An 18,707-nucleotide genomic window follows, 5' to 3' on the forward strand; every position below is an offset into this window, starting at 1 on the left:
GGCAGTCTTCCAATCTTCTGGATCTTCTCCAGAATCCAAGGACTTTTGGAGAATTATAATCAATGCATTCATTATCTCTGTAGCTACCTCTTTTAGGATTCTCGGATGCAAGCCATCAGGGACTAATCTGCTTTTAGCCCCATTAGTTTGTTTAATACTAACTTGCTAATGACGGTAGTGGTACTTAATTCCTCCCCAGTATTCTTTAATATTCTTGGGATGTTCAAGGTATCTTTCACCATAAAGACTAATGCTAAATATCTGTTTAAATCCTCTGCCACTTCCTTGTTCCCTAAAACAGTCTTGTCAAGCAGCATCAGAGGAGGAGAGCTAAAGTTTCAGATTGGAACTTTTCAACAGGTTCTGACCTGAAATGTCAATTCCCCGTTCCTCTGCTGCTGCTTCACCCACTGTGCTTTTTCCAGTTCCACTCTTTATCTACTCGGACTCTCCAGCATCTGTAGTTCTCACTATCCCCAAGTCCCTAAAACAGTCTGCCCTGGTTTATTTTCTAAGAGGCTTATGTTCATCTGATCCCTCTCTTTTTATATATTTAAAGAAGCAGTTATTGTCAGTTTTTTAAAATTTCTCACCAGTTTTCCTCAGAGATCTTTTTAAATCTCCTTTGCTGGATTCCAAATTTATCCTAGTCTTCGGGATATCACTGACTTTGGCCTCTCTATAAATGTCTTTTTCTTTCAACTTAATACTTTGTTTAACTTGCTTGGTTGGCATAGTTTATCCTTCACTTAGCGTCTTTCCTTCTAACTGGGATGTATCTTTGTCTTCACTTTATTAGAGAATAGAATACCAGCCTGTTTGGCCTTTCCTGCTATTTAGGAACTGATGAACTGACCCTGCTTGTACCTTTCACTGTGCTAGCTTCTAGGTTCACCGTTCACTCAGGACATCTGGATTGTGTTGGAATCAATTTGAGGAGACTTGACATACATCAGAGAGCCAAACGTTTTGTGTTGTCGGAGGGGTGGTTTGTGATGTCTAGTGCTGAGTTTGGACTCAGTCCATGATCACCAGGAGCTGTTCAAGGCCCTTAAGAGACTTTTGCAGATTTGAAGGTGAATCCTGTCAAACGAATTAAGACTCGACCTTTTGAGGAAGCCAATGGATACGAGACTTGCTCTGAACAATCTCCTTATCTCATTTAAATAAAAACCGAAAGAACTGCGGGTGCTGTAAATCAGAAATAAAAACAACAGTTGCTGGAAAAGCTCAAGCAGGTCTGGCAGCATCTGTGAAGAGAAATCAAAGTTAATATTTCAGGTCCAGTGACTTTTCCTCAGAACTGATGGTAGCTAGGAAAATATTGGTTTATATGCAGCAGAGAGGGTGGGGGAAGGGGTAAGAAGTAAACAATAGGTAGGGATAGAACCAATAGAGAGACAAAGGAATTGATAATGATCTGACTGGGAGGGTGCATAGCTGTTAATGGAGACTGTTAGTGGCTAACAATAGGTCATGTATAATGGCTATATGATAACAAGGCCTGGAGTGTATGGTGGGGGCTTAGCACATGTAGAGCTCAGTCCATAAAATTATTGAACTCGATCTAGAGTCTGGAGGGCTGCAGGGTCTTCCAGAGAAGAACAACAGTCATCTAGAATTGAAACGTTAGCTTGCTCTATCTCCGTGGATGCTGCCTGACCTGCTGTGATCTCTAGCATTTGTTGTTTTCAGTGCAGATTCCAGCATCAGTTTCTCCACTAACAGCTATTCACTCAAACAGATTGTTATTGACTCCTTTGTCTGTCCAATAGCTGTCTCTCTATGGACTCCAAGTCTACCTATTGTTTACTCCTTCACCCTCCCTCACCCTATCTGCTGCATATAAACCAACATTTTCCTAATTTGGAGATGCCGGTGTTGGACTGGGGTGTCCAAAGTTAAAAATCCCACAACACCAGGTTATAGTCCAACAGGTTTATTTGGAAGCACTAGCTTTCGGAGCGCTGCTCCTTCATCACAACCACCTGAAAAAAGGAACAGTGCTTTGAAAGCTAGTGCTCCCAAATAAACCTGTTGGACCATAACCTGGTGTTGTGTGATTTTTAACTTTGGACATTTTCCTAGTTTCCATCAGATCTGAGGAAGGGTCACCGGACCTGAAAGATTAACTTTGAGTTCTCTTCACAAATGGTGCTAGACCTGCTGAGCTTTTCTAGCAACTTCTGTTTTAGTTCTTTAACTCATTTATTGTTCAGGCAAGATCACATCTGAATGAGTATTGAGATGGGAGGGTGGGGTCAGTTTATACCAATGGTCGGGTTCTTACTATGATCTGGAATTTGTCCTACATGGTTAATTTGATCGGATTCTTGAATCTCAGAGAAGTTCCCATTTTCTAGCTTTCACAAACCCAAGCTTGTCTAAAGCTTTTCTGCCTGTAACTGGACCCGTACAGCTCCTGGTCCTGCAACAGCTCAGATTTTAAATTCTTGTTCTTGTTTTTCAAATCCTGCTCGAGTCACATTCTTTTCTATCTCTACAATTCCCTCCAGGCTTATTGAGATCTCTGCTTACCTCTAGTTTTGGTGTTGATGGAATCCACAGTAACTTTAAATAAGGCCATAAGCAGAAATGGGCCATTCAGCCCATCAAATAACCTCCACCCTTCAATAAGATCATGCCTGAACTAATCATCCTTAACTCTACTTTGCCCCACTATTCAAAACTGTGCTTTCATCTGCCTCCATCCCAGGATTGCCTGCCTCACCTCCTGTGGGTCAGTGCTGGAAAGCTATCTCTCTGACCATACTTTTGATCAGCTGGCCTAAGATTTTTGATCAAAACGAGGATTGCCAAGTGTGGTTGGACATGTATTTGATGATGGCATTGTACTCCAACTTCCATGTTCAACTGCATCCCCTCCTCACCCCCCCAAGGAAAATAAGAAGCTCTTTTCCTTCAATATTCTGCTAATTAGTAAAGGAAAAATTAGTTTTAAAGAAGATAAAGAGAACTCCCCTCGTTTTTACTGCCCAGATTTTCAGCATTCCCATGACTTTCCCTTTATGATACAACATGTAACAGTAAATATATTCTTCAATGCATAAATAACTAATTTCTAACAGCCAGAATAAATGTGGCAAACGTGGGTGACCTACAGTGATGAAACAATCCACAGTGCACATCAAACAGCATGTGTAATTGAGACAAATATCATAGACACCCCCCATTCCATAACATGAATTTCACAGAGTCTTCAAAGTCTTACTTTTCTGTCCTGGCTGTGAAACTCTCTTGCTGGAGCTGTTCTGATATGTAGTACCTCGATAGCTGTCCCGTCCTGGGTCCGCACTCCCTTTAGATTACAAACACTACAGTTTGAAACACTATATAAATACTACTTATTCACAAGCATAATTCCAGTCCTTCCCAGTGACAGCTAATTTCACCAAGTTCTAGCCTGTCCCTGTGTTTTCTGTGAGATCTAATCTTGCATGAAACAAATACAGTTTTTCAAGATCCACTCTTACAGCTACCCTGACATATTAATTCCCATAAGCTTCTTCCGACCTGCTCACCCAAACAATGAGTGACCTTCTAACTTCTTCCGTGTTTGTCTAACAGAGTTGAAAATCACACACCGGGTTATAGTCCAACAGGTTTATTTGAAAATACAAGATTATGATTTCAAATAAACCAGTTGGACTATAACCTGGTGTCATGTGATTTTTAACTTTGCCCATCCTGGTCCAACACTGCCACCTCCACAATTTGTCTAATCGCATAGAGTCATCCAACTGTATGGCTCCTTTCTTGCATGACAGCTAAAAAAATCAACATTTAACAGGGTATCCACTGTCTCTCTCCACCTGTCATCCCAGTGACCCCTGATCTGTCCTGATTGACCTATCGAAAACCTTGCAGCAAGCCCTGCCCCCAGTGCAGGAAATCTCTGTATCCCTGAATATTACAATGTTGCCTTTCTCACAGAATGGTGGTTTTCCATTCAAATAAGGCTTACAAGAAGAAGGATTTATCACTAAAAAAATCTGCACTATTTCAATTCTGGACTCTTGCATGTACCATTGCTGACTGCCACGCCTTCAAAATTCAATTCCAGCCTTTGCTACCTCAGTGTCTTCCCTTCTCTCTTATCCTTTAAGATGTTCTTTTAAAACCCTAACTCTTTAACCAAACCTTTAGCCTCCTATCCCAATATCAGATTGTGTCTTATAATTATTCCTCTGAAATACTTAAGGACATTTACTGCATTAAAGCTTCCCTGTATAAATGTAGGTTGTTGTAGTATGAGAATCAAACAGTTAGGAAATAATGTTATTTCTCTCTCTTTCTCTCTCTCTATCTCCTTATTTTCCTTTTAGTTCTATTGAACAAGAAAAAATGAAGCTGCTTGTTGTCTGTCCACTGGGGGTGCTTCAGCTTTTGATAGCCCTTTGCCTATCACAGCATCACTCAGAGCTCCTGGTCAGCACCAAGCTGGGGAAAGTGATGGGAACAAGAATGCCAGTTCTGTCCAGCTACCTCAGCGCTTTCCTCGGGATACCATTCGCCGAACCTCCAGTTGGGAACTTACGGTTCAAAAAGCCCGAGGCAAAGAGACCGTGGTCAGGGATCTGGAACGCTTCCTCCTATCCCAAGATCTGTCAGCAATATGTTGACACTCAGTTTCCTGGATTTCCTGGCTCAGAGATGTGGAACCCTAATAAAGAGATGAGTGAAGACTGCTTGTACCTCAATGTGTGGGTCCCCTCCCCTCGGCCAAGAAATGCTACTGTCATGGTGTGGGTCTACGGAGGTGGTTTCTACAGTGGAGCTTCAACATTGGATGTCTACAATGGGAAGTATCTTGCTCACACTGAACAGATGATAGTGGTCTCCATGAACTATAGGGTTGGCGCTTTTGGTTTTCTTGCTCTCCATGGATACCACGAGGCACCAGGAAATGTTGGACTTCTGGATCAGAGGCTGGCATTGCAATGGGTACAGGAGAACATCCAATTCTTTGGTGGAAATCCAAAGATGGTGACTATTTTCGGAGAGAGTGCTGGTGGAGCTTCTGTTGGCATGCATCTCCTTTCCCCAGGGAGCAGAGACCTTTTCACTAGGGCCATCCTACAAAGTGGCTCACCAAATTGTCCGTGGGCAACTGTTTCTGTAGCAGAGGGTCGCAGGAGGGCAGTCGAATTAGGAAGACTCCTGAACTGCAACATCAACAGTGATGAAGAGTTAGTTGATTGTCTTCGGGCAAAAGAGCCTCAAGAACTCATTGACAAGGAATGGTCTGTCCTTCCATACAATAGCGTCTTCAGGTTTTCATTTGTTCCAATCATTGATGGGGACTTCTTCCCAGATTCCCTGGACTCCATGCTGAACTCCGGTAACTTCAAGAAAACTCAGGTCTTGTTAGGGGTCAACAAGGATGAAGGTTCCTACTTCCTTCTGTATGGAGCCCCAGGCTTCAGCAAGGACTCCGAAAGCATTATTACTCGTGAAGACTTCATGGCAGGAGTTAAGTTAAGTGTCCCTCATGCAAGCGAGTTGGGGCTGGAAGCTGTTGCCCTTCAGTACACTGACTGGATGGATGAGCACAATGGCATAAAGAACAGAGATGCAATGGATGACATTGTAGGAGACCATAATGTCATCTGCCCTTTAATACACTTTGCCTACAAGTACTCTGAATTTGGTAATAGCATCTACATGTACTTCTTCAATCATCGAGCGTCAAACTTGGTTTGGCCAGAGTGGATGGGAGTCATCCATGGCTATGAGATTGAATTTGTCTTTGGGCTACCTCTGGAGCGGCATCTAAACTACACAGAGGAGGAGGGGATGTTGAGTAGAAAGATAATGCACTACTGGTCGACGTTTGCAAGAACTGGGTAAGAATAAAATTGGATGAATCCACAAAAGGAATTTTTTTTTCCTTTCCTGCACTTCTCTTCTGCTTTCATGACTTTGGGACACCTCAAAACACTTTGCAGCCATTGAAGGACTTTGGAAGGTCAGATGTTGTACAGTAGAAAATGCAGTGGTTCTATTTTCTGCATAGCAAGCTGCCGCAAAACAGGAATTCAATAAATGACCAGAGAATTTGATCGATCAATATTAATTGAAGGATGAATATTAAGCCAGGCAACTCAAACAGTGCTGAGAGAGCTATTGCAATTGTCTGAGCGAATAGACATATCGGTTTAAGATCTTGTCCCAAAGACAGTGCAGTGTCACTGATAGCACTGCAAACTGTACTGTTACTTCAGGCTGGATGTTGTGCTTAAATTTCTGCAGTGAAATCTGAGCCAATAGCCTTCTGATATGGAGGCACGACAGCTGTCCACTAAGCCTTAGCCATAAAAAGCTCAAACTAGGTGCTCTCCTGTCCTCCAGACCTTGAGATTACTAGCCCTGTAATATAATCAGCAACTCCAGCAGAAATAAGCTCAGGTCAACACAAACAAATCTCCATTTTACCAAGTATAAGGGTGAAATGAGTTTCACACAGACTCAGCTTAGTTTGTTATGAACAACTGGAGAAAGTGCACTGATTCTCCAGTCCCACTACTCCCAGGGTCACCACAAACCTGAATGATTTAATCAAAGTGTGCAAAGTTTAGCAGTCTGTTGGATTCCAGTTTATAGAAAACACTGGTGCCACTATTTAAGAAAGGTGGCAAGGACAAGCCAGGGAGCTATAGACCAGTGAGCTTGACATCGGTGGTGGGCAAGTTGTTGGAGGGAATCCTGAGGGACAGGATGTACATGTGTTTGGAAAGACAAGGATTCGTTAGGGATAGTTAACATGGCTTTGTGTATGGGAAATCATGTCTCACAAACTTGACTGAGTTTTTTGAAGAAGTAACAAAGAGGATTGTCTTACTGAAGTCTATACAGATCACATCTACTGCTCTGCCCTCATCATTCAACAAGGTTCCCCATGAGATACTGGTTAGCAAGATTAGATCTCATGGAATACAGGGAGAACTAGCCATTTGGATACAGAACTGGCTCAAAGGTAGAAGCCAAGGGTAGTGGTGGAGGGTTGTTTTTCAGACTGGAGGCCTTTGACCAGTGGAGTGCCATAAGGATCGATGTTGGGTCCACTACTTTTCTTCATTTATATAAATGATTTGGATTTGAGCATAGAGGTATGGTTAGTAAGTTTGCAGATGACACCAAAGTTGGATGTGTAGTGGACAGCAAACAAGATTACCTCAGATTACAACGGTATCTTGATCAGATGGGCCAATGGGCTGAGAAGTGGTAGATGGAGTGTAATTTAGATAAATATGACATGCGACATTATGGGAAAGCAAATCTTAGCAGGACTTATAACACTTAATGGTAAGGTCCTCGGGAGTGTTGCTGAACAAAGAGACCTTGGAGTGCAGGTTCATAGCTCCTTGACAGTGGAGTCACAGGTAAATAGGATAGTGAAGAAGGCATTGGGTATGCTTTCCTTTATTGGTCAGAGTATTGAGTACAGGAGTTGGGAGGTCATGTTGCGGCTGTACAGGACATTGGTTAGGCCACTGTTGGAATATTGCGTGCAATTCTGGTCTCCTTTCTATTGGAAAAATGTTGTGAAACTTGAAAGGGTTCAGAAAAGATTTACAAGGATGTTGCCAGGGTTGGAGGGTTTGAGCTATAGGGAGAGGTTGAATAGGCTGGGGCTGTTTTCCCTGGAGCGTTGAAGGCTGAGAGGTGACCTTATAGAAGTTTACAAAATCATGAGGGGCATGGATAGGATAAATAAACAAAGTATTTTCCCTGGGGTGGGAGAGTCTAGAACTATAGGACATAGGTTTAGGGTGAGAGGGGAAAGATATAAACTAGACCTAAAGAGCAAAATTTTCACGCAGAGGGTGGGTACATGCATGGAATGAGCTGCCAGAAGAAGTAGTGGAGGCTGGTACAATTGCAACATTTTAAAGGCATCTGGATGGTTATACGAATAGACTGGAGGGTCAACATCCGGGAATTCCCTCCCCAGCATCATTGTTGGTCAACCTACCGCACTGCAGCGGTTCAAGAAGGCAGCTCATCCCCTCCTTCTCAAGGGGCAATCAGGGACAAGCAAGAAATGCTGGCTTGTTTGCTGTCCACTACACATCCAACTTTGGTGTCATCTGCAAACTTACTAACCATACCTCTTATGCTCACATCCAAATCATTTATATAAATGATGAAAAGTAGTGGACCCAACATCGATCCTTATGGCACTCCACCGGTCAAAGGCCTCCAGTCTGAGGTTTGGAGGAAGATGAGCTAGGTGCTGGGAGGTGGGACTAGATTGGGTTGGGATATCAGGTCGGCACTGACAAGTTGGACCAAAGGGTCTGTTTCCATGCTGTACATCTCTACGACTCTATGACTAGACCAGGTTCGTGTACTTTACAAGAACTGCAATTTATTACAAATAATTTCATTTATCTGAGGCTAAACGTTATGAGCTCTCAACATATGACACTACCAATTGAAATTCTAACCCACTTTTTAAACCCTAACACAAAACATACAGACAAAAACAAACGATATTGGTTTACTGGTGGAGGAATAAACACTGAGGAACACAATAGCACAGAATTGATGAGATGTTCCTTTTGCTTCCCAAGACTTCCTACAATCTCCTTCTCCAGATTTTTTCAGTTCTTCGCAGAATGCAAAGAGTAACTGGCACTGTATAAAATCTCTTAGCTACTGGTGAAAGGCAACAGGAAGGAGAATCTAACTGGCATTTCTCAAGCTTCAGTTACTTTTACTGCAGAGAGATAAGAGTCGTAGGATCTTCTCCTTCAGAAGTCCTTTTTTAGTTCATTTATGGGATGTCAATATTGCTGGCTGGGCCAGCATTTCTTGCTTGTCCCTGGTTGCCCCTTGAGAAGGTGGGGATGAGCTGCCTTCTTGAGTTTTCTGTAGGTTGACCAACAATGATGCTGGGGAGGGAATTCCCGGATGTTGACCCAGCAACATTGAAGGAATGGTGATATATTTTCAAGGCAGGATGGTGGGTGGCTTGGGGATGGTGTTCCCATGTATCTGCTGCCTTTGTCCTTCTAGATCCAAGTCCAGTGGCTTCTGTCCCTCAGTCATAAACACTGTCATAAGCTGTTTACTTGCCCAGAAGCCAATCAGAGTCATCAGGCAGATGACTTCCAGCATCTACCACTGATCACAACTGCACAAACCGATCAGCAATTTGTTGCTGGATGAATCTTACTCTGCACACACATCCAGGTGCCATTGCATCTTATGTCACCTCCTACCAATTTGTTTCAGCAATATTCATTGAAGGAAGAATATAAGGCCACAATTCACAATCAGTTCCAGTAACCTGTTTTGAAAAATGCGGTAATTTTTCCTTCCCAGTCCTTGACTTTTAAAATAGTTCTTTACGACTTCAGTCGACAATCAAAAGAAAGATTAAAAAGTTGACAATGGGTCTATGTTCCACCAAGGTTCTGGACTGGGGGTGCTGGAAAAGCACAGCAGTTCAGGCAGCATCCGAGGAGCAGTATGTTCCACCAAGATGTAACTATTCTTTCACAGTTAACATTAGAAATTCCTCTCAGACTGTTAATATTAACAATTAGTTCACAGACTGAGATGGAATCTCTACATGTACATAATTGGAACAAACCCAAGCCATTTTATATTGCCCTGATGGATAAGGTATAAGATCAAATTGCCTCTTCTTGGCTTGTATTGCCCAAAGATTATCCAAGACAATAATATTATTCAATAAGGTGAACTGAGAGGAACTATTCCCTCTGATCCTGTGAGTGGAGAACAAGGCTTTTTCCACAACCTTAAAGTTAGAGCTAAGCCATTTATAAATGAAGCATTTCCCACAAGCAGAGATTGTAATCCAGAACCCTTTATCTTAAATGGCCATGCATGTGTGCGGGAAGATCAATTACAGCTTTCAAGAGAGAGATTGTCAGATTTTAGTTGAGGCGATACTGAGTGATGTGAAGCAAAAGTTTGAAAATGGAGTGGGCATACTGATTACCCACAATCTATTAGAATGATGGAACAAGTTCACAGAGCTTAGTGAGCTCTCAATCTTAGGTCCTTATGTCTGAAGCACAATAGCTAAAGGTTCATCAAATAAGTATCTGACTGTCTGACTTTATCCTCTCTAGAAACCCAAATGAGCATCATGTGCAGAAAAGAAAATGGCCACCTTTCACCACCACTGACCAGAAGTTCATTGACCTTAATTTGGAGCCTATCAAGGTCAATAAGGGTCTACGAGTTCAGATGTGTGCCTTCTGGAATCAGTTCCTCCCCAAGCTCCTCAATGCCACAGGTAATGCTTTTCCCTCCTTAGTACAACAGGGTTCTAATCCGCACCGAAGCCTAAAACTTGTGTGTTTCATCGATCCTATTTCCTTGCTTGTCCCTTGTCAAAGACACTGAGTGGGTCTGCGTTTGTACCTTGCCTGCCTGCCTCTGTCATGGGCGATCTCTACAAGCTCAGTGATCCCCTTGTGTTCAAACAGGCAGCAGTTGGCAAGGAAAATTCAATTTTATCCCTCTCTGACAAGAGTAAGTTACAGTTTAATTCAGTAACGACATGCGCCCACATTGGCCCAGCTCTCACTCAGCACAGTCCGGGATCCAAGCCTGGGACCTTCCAAAGGGACTCAGTTCCACACTGTGTAGGATGATTACCACTAGAACCTGTGTATCTATACAGTGGGTAATGCATTCCTGTGTATGCTAGTGAATGATGTGGAAGGAGCCTGATATTTACTATAATGGGATTCAGGAGTCCACATTTACCTCAGAGCTTTGGAGTTGCGTGTTTCCAGCTCATGCACCATTTGAAAATAGGACGATAGCACAGCACAGAAGACCATGTAGACCAGTCTGTGCTGATTCTTTGAAAGAACTTTCTAATTAATCCCAACCTATGCTACTATCTCTCCATGGTCCAGTATTTTTTATTCCAAATAATAATTGATTCCCTTTTGAAATTTCCAATTGAACCTTTACTAATTTTTCAGGCAGATCGTAACAATATGTTAGGCTAAAACAGAGAAGGAAGTGAGGGTTGCCCTTGGCAACCACCTTTTGTGGGATAGGGGCTTGGAAGTTGGAGGAAAAAGAGACAGCTGATTAATGAGAAGACATTCCTTTAAACTTAATTTTTATAATTTATTTCTCCTAACTATATAATTTTGCTTTTGTTTATATTTTGAGTTAATTTAATAATTGTTCCCTTTTTGTTTTAGCCTGTGATGGAGAACTTTCTAGCAACAGAACACCTAGTTTGAAAGGGAATGGTTTCAGTGTTGGTTTATTGACCCTTCTCTATTTCTTTCTCAACTAACCAAGATGCATAAATGTCTGCCCTGACATCAGAAAGGCATTGCAAGATTAACACTGAAAAAGAGAAACTTTATTAGGAGTTTGGAAAAGATTCAGAATCAGTGATACTCGAATTACAGATGGGGAGGGGTTAATTCGGGACACAGTTCATTCTTTAGCCTTGGTCTGATGGTGAGTTGAGTTGGTAGAGGAAGATGGGGAGCTTTTTATACAACTATCACCCCACTTTAGAATGAGGAACAAGATAATAAGCAAACACAAAATTTAAAGCTGTAAGGTTTTATGAGTTTAGAGCTGAAAAATGTGTTGCTGGAAAAGCGCAGCAGGTCAGGCAGCATCCAAGGAGCAGGAGAATCGACGTTTTGGGCATAAGCCCTTCTTCAGGAATGAGGAGGGTGTGCCAAGCAGGCTATGATAAAAGATAGGGAGGAGGGGCGTTGGGAATGCGATAGGTGGAAGGAGGTTAAGGTGAGGGTGATAGGCTTGAATGGGGGTGGGGGCGGAGAGGTTGGGAAGAAGATTGCAGGTCAGGAAGGCGGTGCTGAGTCCGAGGGTTGGGACTGAGATAAAGTGGGGGGAGGGGAAATGAGAAAGCTGGAGAAATCTGCATTCATCCCTTGTGGTTGGAGGGTTCCTAGGCGGAAGATGAGGTGCTCTTCTTCCAGGCGTCGTGTTGCTATGGTCTGGTGATAGAGGAGGCCAAGGACCTGCATGTCCTTGGCAGAGTGGGAGGGGGAGTTCAAGTGTTCAGCCACGGGGCGATTGGGTTGGTTGGTGCGAGTGTCCCGGAGGTGTTCCGCAATTAGGCGGCCTGTCTCCCCAATGTAGAGGAGGCCACATTGGGTGCAGCGGATGCAGTAAATGATATGTGTGGAGGTCCAGGTGAATTTGTGATGGATATGGAAGGATCCCTTGGAGGGAAGTGAGGGGGTGGAGGTGTGTGCGCAAGTTTTGCATTTCTTGCCGTTGCAGGGGAAGGTGCCGGGGTGGAGGTTGAGTTGGTGGGGGATGTAGACCTGATGAGGGAGTGGTCTTTCCGGAACGATGATAGGGGAGGGGAGGGAAGGGAAATATATCCTTGGTGGTGGGGTCTATGGCCAGATCATGGCAACACGACGCCTGGAGGAAGAGCGCCTCATCTTCCGACCTCTCCGCCCCCACCCTCTCCGGTCTATCACCCTCACCTTAACCTCCTTCCACATATTGCATTCCCAACGCCCCTCCTCCAAGTCCCTCCTCCCTACCTTTTATCTTAGCCTGCTTGGCACACCCTCCTCATTCCTGAAGAAGGGCTTATGCCCGAAACGTCGATTCTCCTGCTCCTTGGATGCTGCCTGACCTGTTGCGCTTTTCCAGCAACACACTTTTCAGCTCTGATTTCCAGCATCTGCAGTCCTCACTTCCTCCTTTATGAGTTTAGAGTCAAGAAACATTAGGGACATTTAAGCGACTGCTGGACAAACACAAAGATGGCAGTAAATTGAGACGTGTGTAGGTTAGGTTGATCTTAGATTAAGATAAATGCTTGGCATAACACCATGGGCCGAAGGGCCTGTACTTTTCTATGTTCTAAGGCCTGCTCGTCTGAGTTTTCCAAAAGCTTTTGGGATTGTTTCTGATTACCTTCTGAAAAAGGCAAATATGTAATTTCAGTGAAATTGCCCCATCCCTTTGAGGCAGCTTTTATGATCTGATGAGGCCTTGAGTGCATTTGCCGTACCTCACTGATCTTCAAAGGGCAGTCAAAACTAAAGATCTACATTTTCTTTTGCAATTCTGCACCACTAGCTGCCTCTCCTCAATAGCCTTCCTTCCACTAGACTGGTCTCCACTCTCTAGTCGAGTCAGTCACTGGCTATACTGGAACCTCTTGAGCCTAACAGATCAGCTTTAAATCAAACTCCAGATGGAGTGCTTTCTTGTGATCTGTGGAAGGCCATTGAGAATTGTCTCCTCAGCACTGTTGTAATGTGAGCAGAAGATCCTAGAGAAACCATTCACTGAGATAATTGGCCCTTGCGGTTGGGAGTCTGGGTAGCCACTCCCTGATTGTGATATCAGGGGGAACATCAGTCTTTTGTCCTATTCCAGAGGGCAATTCCAACACTGGCCTGGGACTAGATTCACTTTCCTGGTTGGAAGTAGTGTATTGGAGTGAGGAAGGCAGTAGAGAGTCAAAGGAAGAAAGGGGAACCTTGATGATCTACCGTGGACCTTGGCTTAAGGATGGTTCCTCAGTCTTGCTCAGCGAGTTACCCAGCAGGAAGTGAGTTACAACAGGCATGATCTCAAGGTGTAGAAAAACAAAGTGAGTCAGAATCAAACCACCAAAGAAACTCCTACTAAACCCGCTGCACTTAATCTTTTCAATCTGTGTAAAATTTGCTCAAACACTTAACTGAAAGCAAGCTATTTGATTTTGTAAATTGCTTTTTTAGCTACTTCAGAAAGCAATACATCAAAACATTTCTGTGGCACATTTACCTGAAACATTGAAATATGTCCCAAACTAAGTTTAGACCCTGAGGGAATGAGCTGCTTCTCAGAATAGTTTGACGTTTGACCTTTAACCAGTTGTCTTAAGTCGAAGTTGCTTTGCTGCTTATGAAGTTTCACACATAGCTAACTTCTATCAGTGTGGTTTGTGGCACCAAATTCTACCCTTCCAAAATTGAGTGTGCACGTGTGTTACCTGCCCCAACCTACTGCCTGCATTGTGTAGTTCTGTGTCAGTCAGTGTCAGGCCCCTGTCTCTCTCTGTCGCTCTCACATGTCAGTCAGGGTTCAACATGAAATTAGTTGGTGTACAATCAGACCAATTGAATCACTTGGTACACCAAATGCTGCAGCTACCACGCAGAGTCAAAACATGCCTGGTTTGGAAAATGCAAATTTCCCACTGGAATGTTTCTTAATGGCCTGATTTCCTTCTATGTTCTGTACAATTGCTGTCCTTTGGCATTTAGCTGGGAGACACCCATGGTGGGGTTTGTGAGATCTGTTGAAACATAGTTTTCTGACATATTGAGCCACCTTAAACATTTGAGTGAGTGATCATTGGGAAAGTGGCAACCAAAATACTCCTGTGACCCAGGAATTGTTCTAATGCCAAAGTAAACATAACAATAGCTTTCTGCTCTTAAGATTCTATCATTCAGTAAATTACTTAAGAACACAAATGGAGGCCATTCAGCCCATCATGTCTAATTAAGTTATTTCAAAAAAGTGGTTAAATTTATTCCACCCCTGTTCTTTTGCCTCTGTTCTATACTTTTTTTTTTCTTTTTAAGTATTTATGTAATACCTCTTTGAAAGTTGCTATTGAATCTACTTCCACTGCCCTTTCAAACTGCACTTCCAGGTCATCCAACTTAGTCCACAAATGGAACAAATTTGTCTTCCTTTAAATTCATTGCTCTGGATATTGACCATCCTCTCAGAGAAAACATTTTCTCCCACTCTGTCGAAAGCCTTCGTAACTTTGAATACCTCCATCAAATCTACCTTATATCTTCTTTACCACATGCGGAACAATCCCCAGCTCTTATTCCAAGTCTTATCATGTGACTTTATTAAAACCTTTCTCAGTGTCACTCTGTGAACTTGCAGTGAACCAGGTAGATTCAGCAACATCCTCACGGAAAGCCAGAGTTTAAAAATTAGTCCGTCAAACATGAAAAAATCCAAACCCGTAAGGTGTTTGTCTGTCAACTGGACACATTGGTTCTGCTGTCATCAACTTAACTTGGAAAAATTGAACACGTTAAAATTACGACAGAAATAAACAGTAGCACATTTTGTGTGTGTAAGTATGATTAATAACATTCTTAACTACCTTGATAAATGAAAGAAGCTAAAAGAAAAAATGCTGTAGAGCAACTTATTTCATTTATGGCATACATGATTTACAGTAGAAAACAAAATTCCAGTGTCTAAAATTGGTTGACACCCAAGCTTATCCTGGAGGCAAATTACCTTGTAAACAGTTGTATTTCTTTAAATACACTGTATATCTGGGAAGCAAACAAGTATGATGCTAAAACAGCAAAATTCCTAATTCTCTACAAGTCTATGACTCTATTCGACTGGTGCAATTGGAGATACATAAAAGCAGAGAAGTATAAGAGATGTAATTTAGTTTATTTTTTTTAAATTGTTAAGCTTTTAGTTCCATTGGTGTATCAGTGGAAAGGGATCAACAATTAAAAATAACCTCAGACACAAGTGAGAGTGGAAGAATGTTTTCATGTACTGTTACTAGATTGGGAAATGCTTTGCAACAGGAAATAGCAGAGGAAGGTTGGTGTATCCTTTTAAGGGGAAGATCAAAGAATCCTTCAGTGTGGAAGCAGGCCATTCGGCCCATTGAATCCACACCAACTCCTCCAAAGAGCATCCCACCCAGACCTAACCCCCTATCTGGTCCCTGTAATCCTGCATTTCCCACGGGTAACCCTCCTAGTCTGCACATCCCTGGACACTACGGGGCAATTTAGCTTGGCCATCCATCCTATTCTGCACATCTTTAGACTGTGGGAGGAAACAGGAGCACTCGGAGCAAACCCACACAGACACTGGATGAAAATGCAAACTACACACAGCATCCAAGGATGGATCAAGATCAAAGAGGAGCATACAAGACTATCCATGGAGCAACAAAGTAGTGGGTCTGGATCTCAATTACTCTATGAAACAGCCAGCAGAGATGCTAAGGGCTGAATGTTACCTTCTATATTTTAAATTTCCCCACAGGCCTCTTTATCACCCCATGTTTTAGGCTTCAATAAGTGCCGTAATAAGTGACACGCTTGCCTCTGTGTTGGAAGTTGACTTGTTTACAGGTTCACATGTCACTGCAATACAAAGAGAGTGAGGGAATTCCCCTTTTTGGAGGAGATGCTACGCTGCCCTGCATGGTAGATTGTGAAAGAACCTACTGCGTTATTTTGAAGAAGGAGTTCTCCTCTCAACACTTATCCCTCAACCATTACAAAACACATCACAGAGGAACCTCGACTATCCAAAGGTCACAGATGGGGAGTATTTCGTTCGGATAATCAAATTCAGACAATCGAATGCCGGATAACACAGTTCAGCCAAACATCGGGATCTTGCAATCTTGCCGGATAATCCAATATTTGGATATTCGTGGTTCCTCTGTAATTATGATGTGATATAATTGTCAAATTGTTGCAAATTAGCCACCACATTTCCGGCATTAGATCAATAACGCCACTTCAATAAGTATTTCATCAGCTCTAAGCTGCTTTGGAACATCCTGAGGTGGTGATAGATAGTGGGGGAATACAAGCACTTCCTTTCTTTATCACTCTCACAGCAGAATTGTGTTACATTGCTGGAGAAAATCTTCCGAATGAACAGACTCTGCGTTGCTGTCTGTGCTCCCTATCCAGCGTCCATTAAAATATGTAAGTTCAGAATAAACATGACAATGACTACTGATAACACAACTTCCAAATGGCATAATCTTCCCTGTTTTTGAAGAATGACTACTCAACCTTGGAAGTCTCTCTCTTCATCCCAACTTCCTGTTTCCACAATAGGATAATGAGAAGGAAAATGGAAATATATCCTACAAGATCGACAAAAGAAAATCAATATGGCATTTTGAAAATGTTCTTTAAGAAACAATTCTTTGAAGTTTTTGGTTGTAAAAATATCAGAGATGGGCAGGTATAGAAGCTATTTGAGAATAAGAAAACCATCCAACCGGGTCATGAACACTTGCTTCGCTTTCTGATTAGCCACGAATAAGCAAGGCACTGCAAAGGTGGGAGTGTTGTGCGACCAGTGGTAGGACTATGGGACAGCCTGGAGGAGATCATCTGATAGAGCTTCCAGAAATGCATCTTGCCAAAGTTGGTAACATGTTACAATGGAACAGGACAAGAGCCACATGCACCTCAACAGAGGAGGATGATGCACAAAAGGACCATGAACAAAGGGGCCAGAGAAACCCACAAAAGAGATGAACTAATCCCATACCAATTCAGTCTTCCTCCCCCACACTACCCCTGACAGATATAAAACCAATCCAATAGGAACGGCATTTATATATCACCTTTACGACCTTGGCACCTTGCAATGCATTTAACAACCAATAAAAGTTTTGAAGTAGAGTTACTTGCAATACAGCAAGATCCCACATGCAATACAGCGTAATCCTCTGCAAATTGACACTCCAAACAGGGACTTCTAGTTGCAAGCTGTGTTCCAGTTTCATTACTGAGCTGTCGGCATGTGGAGAAGGGAACAATAAAACTTGCCCTCCCATATGTTTTTAACCTCACTAATATTATTTCCTCTCAGCCACATGATCTCCTTCCTTCATTTTACAAGTTACAGATCATTGAAGATGAGAATGACTCATTCTGAAAGTGCAAGAGCAGCAGCAGCAGTTAAGAAATGAGTGATTGTTGACACTTCAGGAAAGAGAAAGCAAGCAATAAGCATATGTCACTGTACTGTGACCAGGTATCGGGCTGGTGCTCAAGATTCCCAAAATAATAATTGCACTCTCCCATGGAATAGATGCAGGGTAAAATTAGTAAAATGAAACCTCATAAATGATATGATACATAAAACTCTCACAGAGAACTGACAGGACGTCAAAGAGCCATTGGAAATCAAGAGTGGTTGTCCCCAGATGTAGAATGAGGGAAGTACAATGAAGAGTATGAATTTGGAGAGGTACAAGGTTTGCTTGTCGTCTGCAGAATATGTGGTGATCTGATTAATGAGTTTAAAGGTATTTGAAACAAATGAACTAAAATATCTGGGGAACCATCAATAATAGCAGTATGTTAAATTGTAAATAGGGATTTACATTAACAATGGCGCACAAATAAAGGAATTTGGAAAAATAGGAGGAGGTTTTTGTAACTGACACACCAGATGAGGTACAATAATCGAAAGATGGGAAACAGGGATTGATAGACAATGATGGACGTTGTGACAATGTGTCTGGGTCTGTGGGAGACCAGGAGGAATGAATAATTAACTGTATTTTGTGGCATCGCTAACATCTTAAGCTTCTTCATAATGAGTGAATCAATTTCTGAAACATAGTTAATGTTAGCAGATCATGTTTAGAGATTTAGACTTGGATTTTCCACTGGCCAGTCATTCTTGCACTGTATATAGGAGTTGCACATGGGGACTACTGGGCAATCCTCTTACATCTGGGATACTCCAACATTCTCCATTTAAATTGAAGTTTTTGGGGGACTCCAATGAAATTAAGTAAAATAGTTATTCAGGAAGTGTTAGTCTATCAAATACACAGTCAACTCCGAACTATGTACCTTTATGTACCTTGTATCTCCAACTACACCTCCCCAAGACCACTTACACTGCCCCCCAGATAA

The 18,707-nt window shown here is 42.4% G+C and overlaps 1 protein-coding gene across 8 annotated transcripts in view; it reads left to right on the forward strand.

Annotated features, from left to right (window-relative positions):
• The window catches only part of LOC140492615 (acetylcholinesterase-like), a 69,937-nt gene that overhangs the window by 37,888 nt on the left and 13,342 nt on the right, over nt 1-18,707 (forward strand). For 4 of the 8 annotated variants that reach the window (XM_072591634.1, XM_072591627.1, XM_072591631.1 and 1 more), the window contains exons 3-5: nt 883-1,076; nt 4,347-5,867; nt 10,128-10,294. In XM_072591634.1, coding sequence (XP_072447735.1) covers nt 4,366-5,867; nt 10,128-10,294 — 1,669 coding nt within the window. In that variant the 5' untranslated portion in view covers nt 883-1,076; nt 4,347-4,365. Of the gene's footprint in view, nt 1-882; nt 1,077-4,346; nt 5,868-10,127; nt 10,295-11,222; nt 11,612-18,707 lie in introns of those variants that run through there. The other 4 variants (XM_072591628.1, XM_072591635.1, XM_072591630.1 and 1 more) reach the window with 2 other exon arrangements.

The sequence above is a fragment of the Chiloscyllium punctatum genome, chromosome 21 (genome assembly GCF_047496795.1).
Source record: "Chiloscyllium punctatum isolate Juve2018m chromosome 21, sChiPun1.3, whole genome shotgun sequence".
NCBI lineage: Eukaryota > Metazoa > Chordata > Chondrichthyes > Orectolobiformes > Hemiscylliidae > Chiloscyllium > Chiloscyllium punctatum.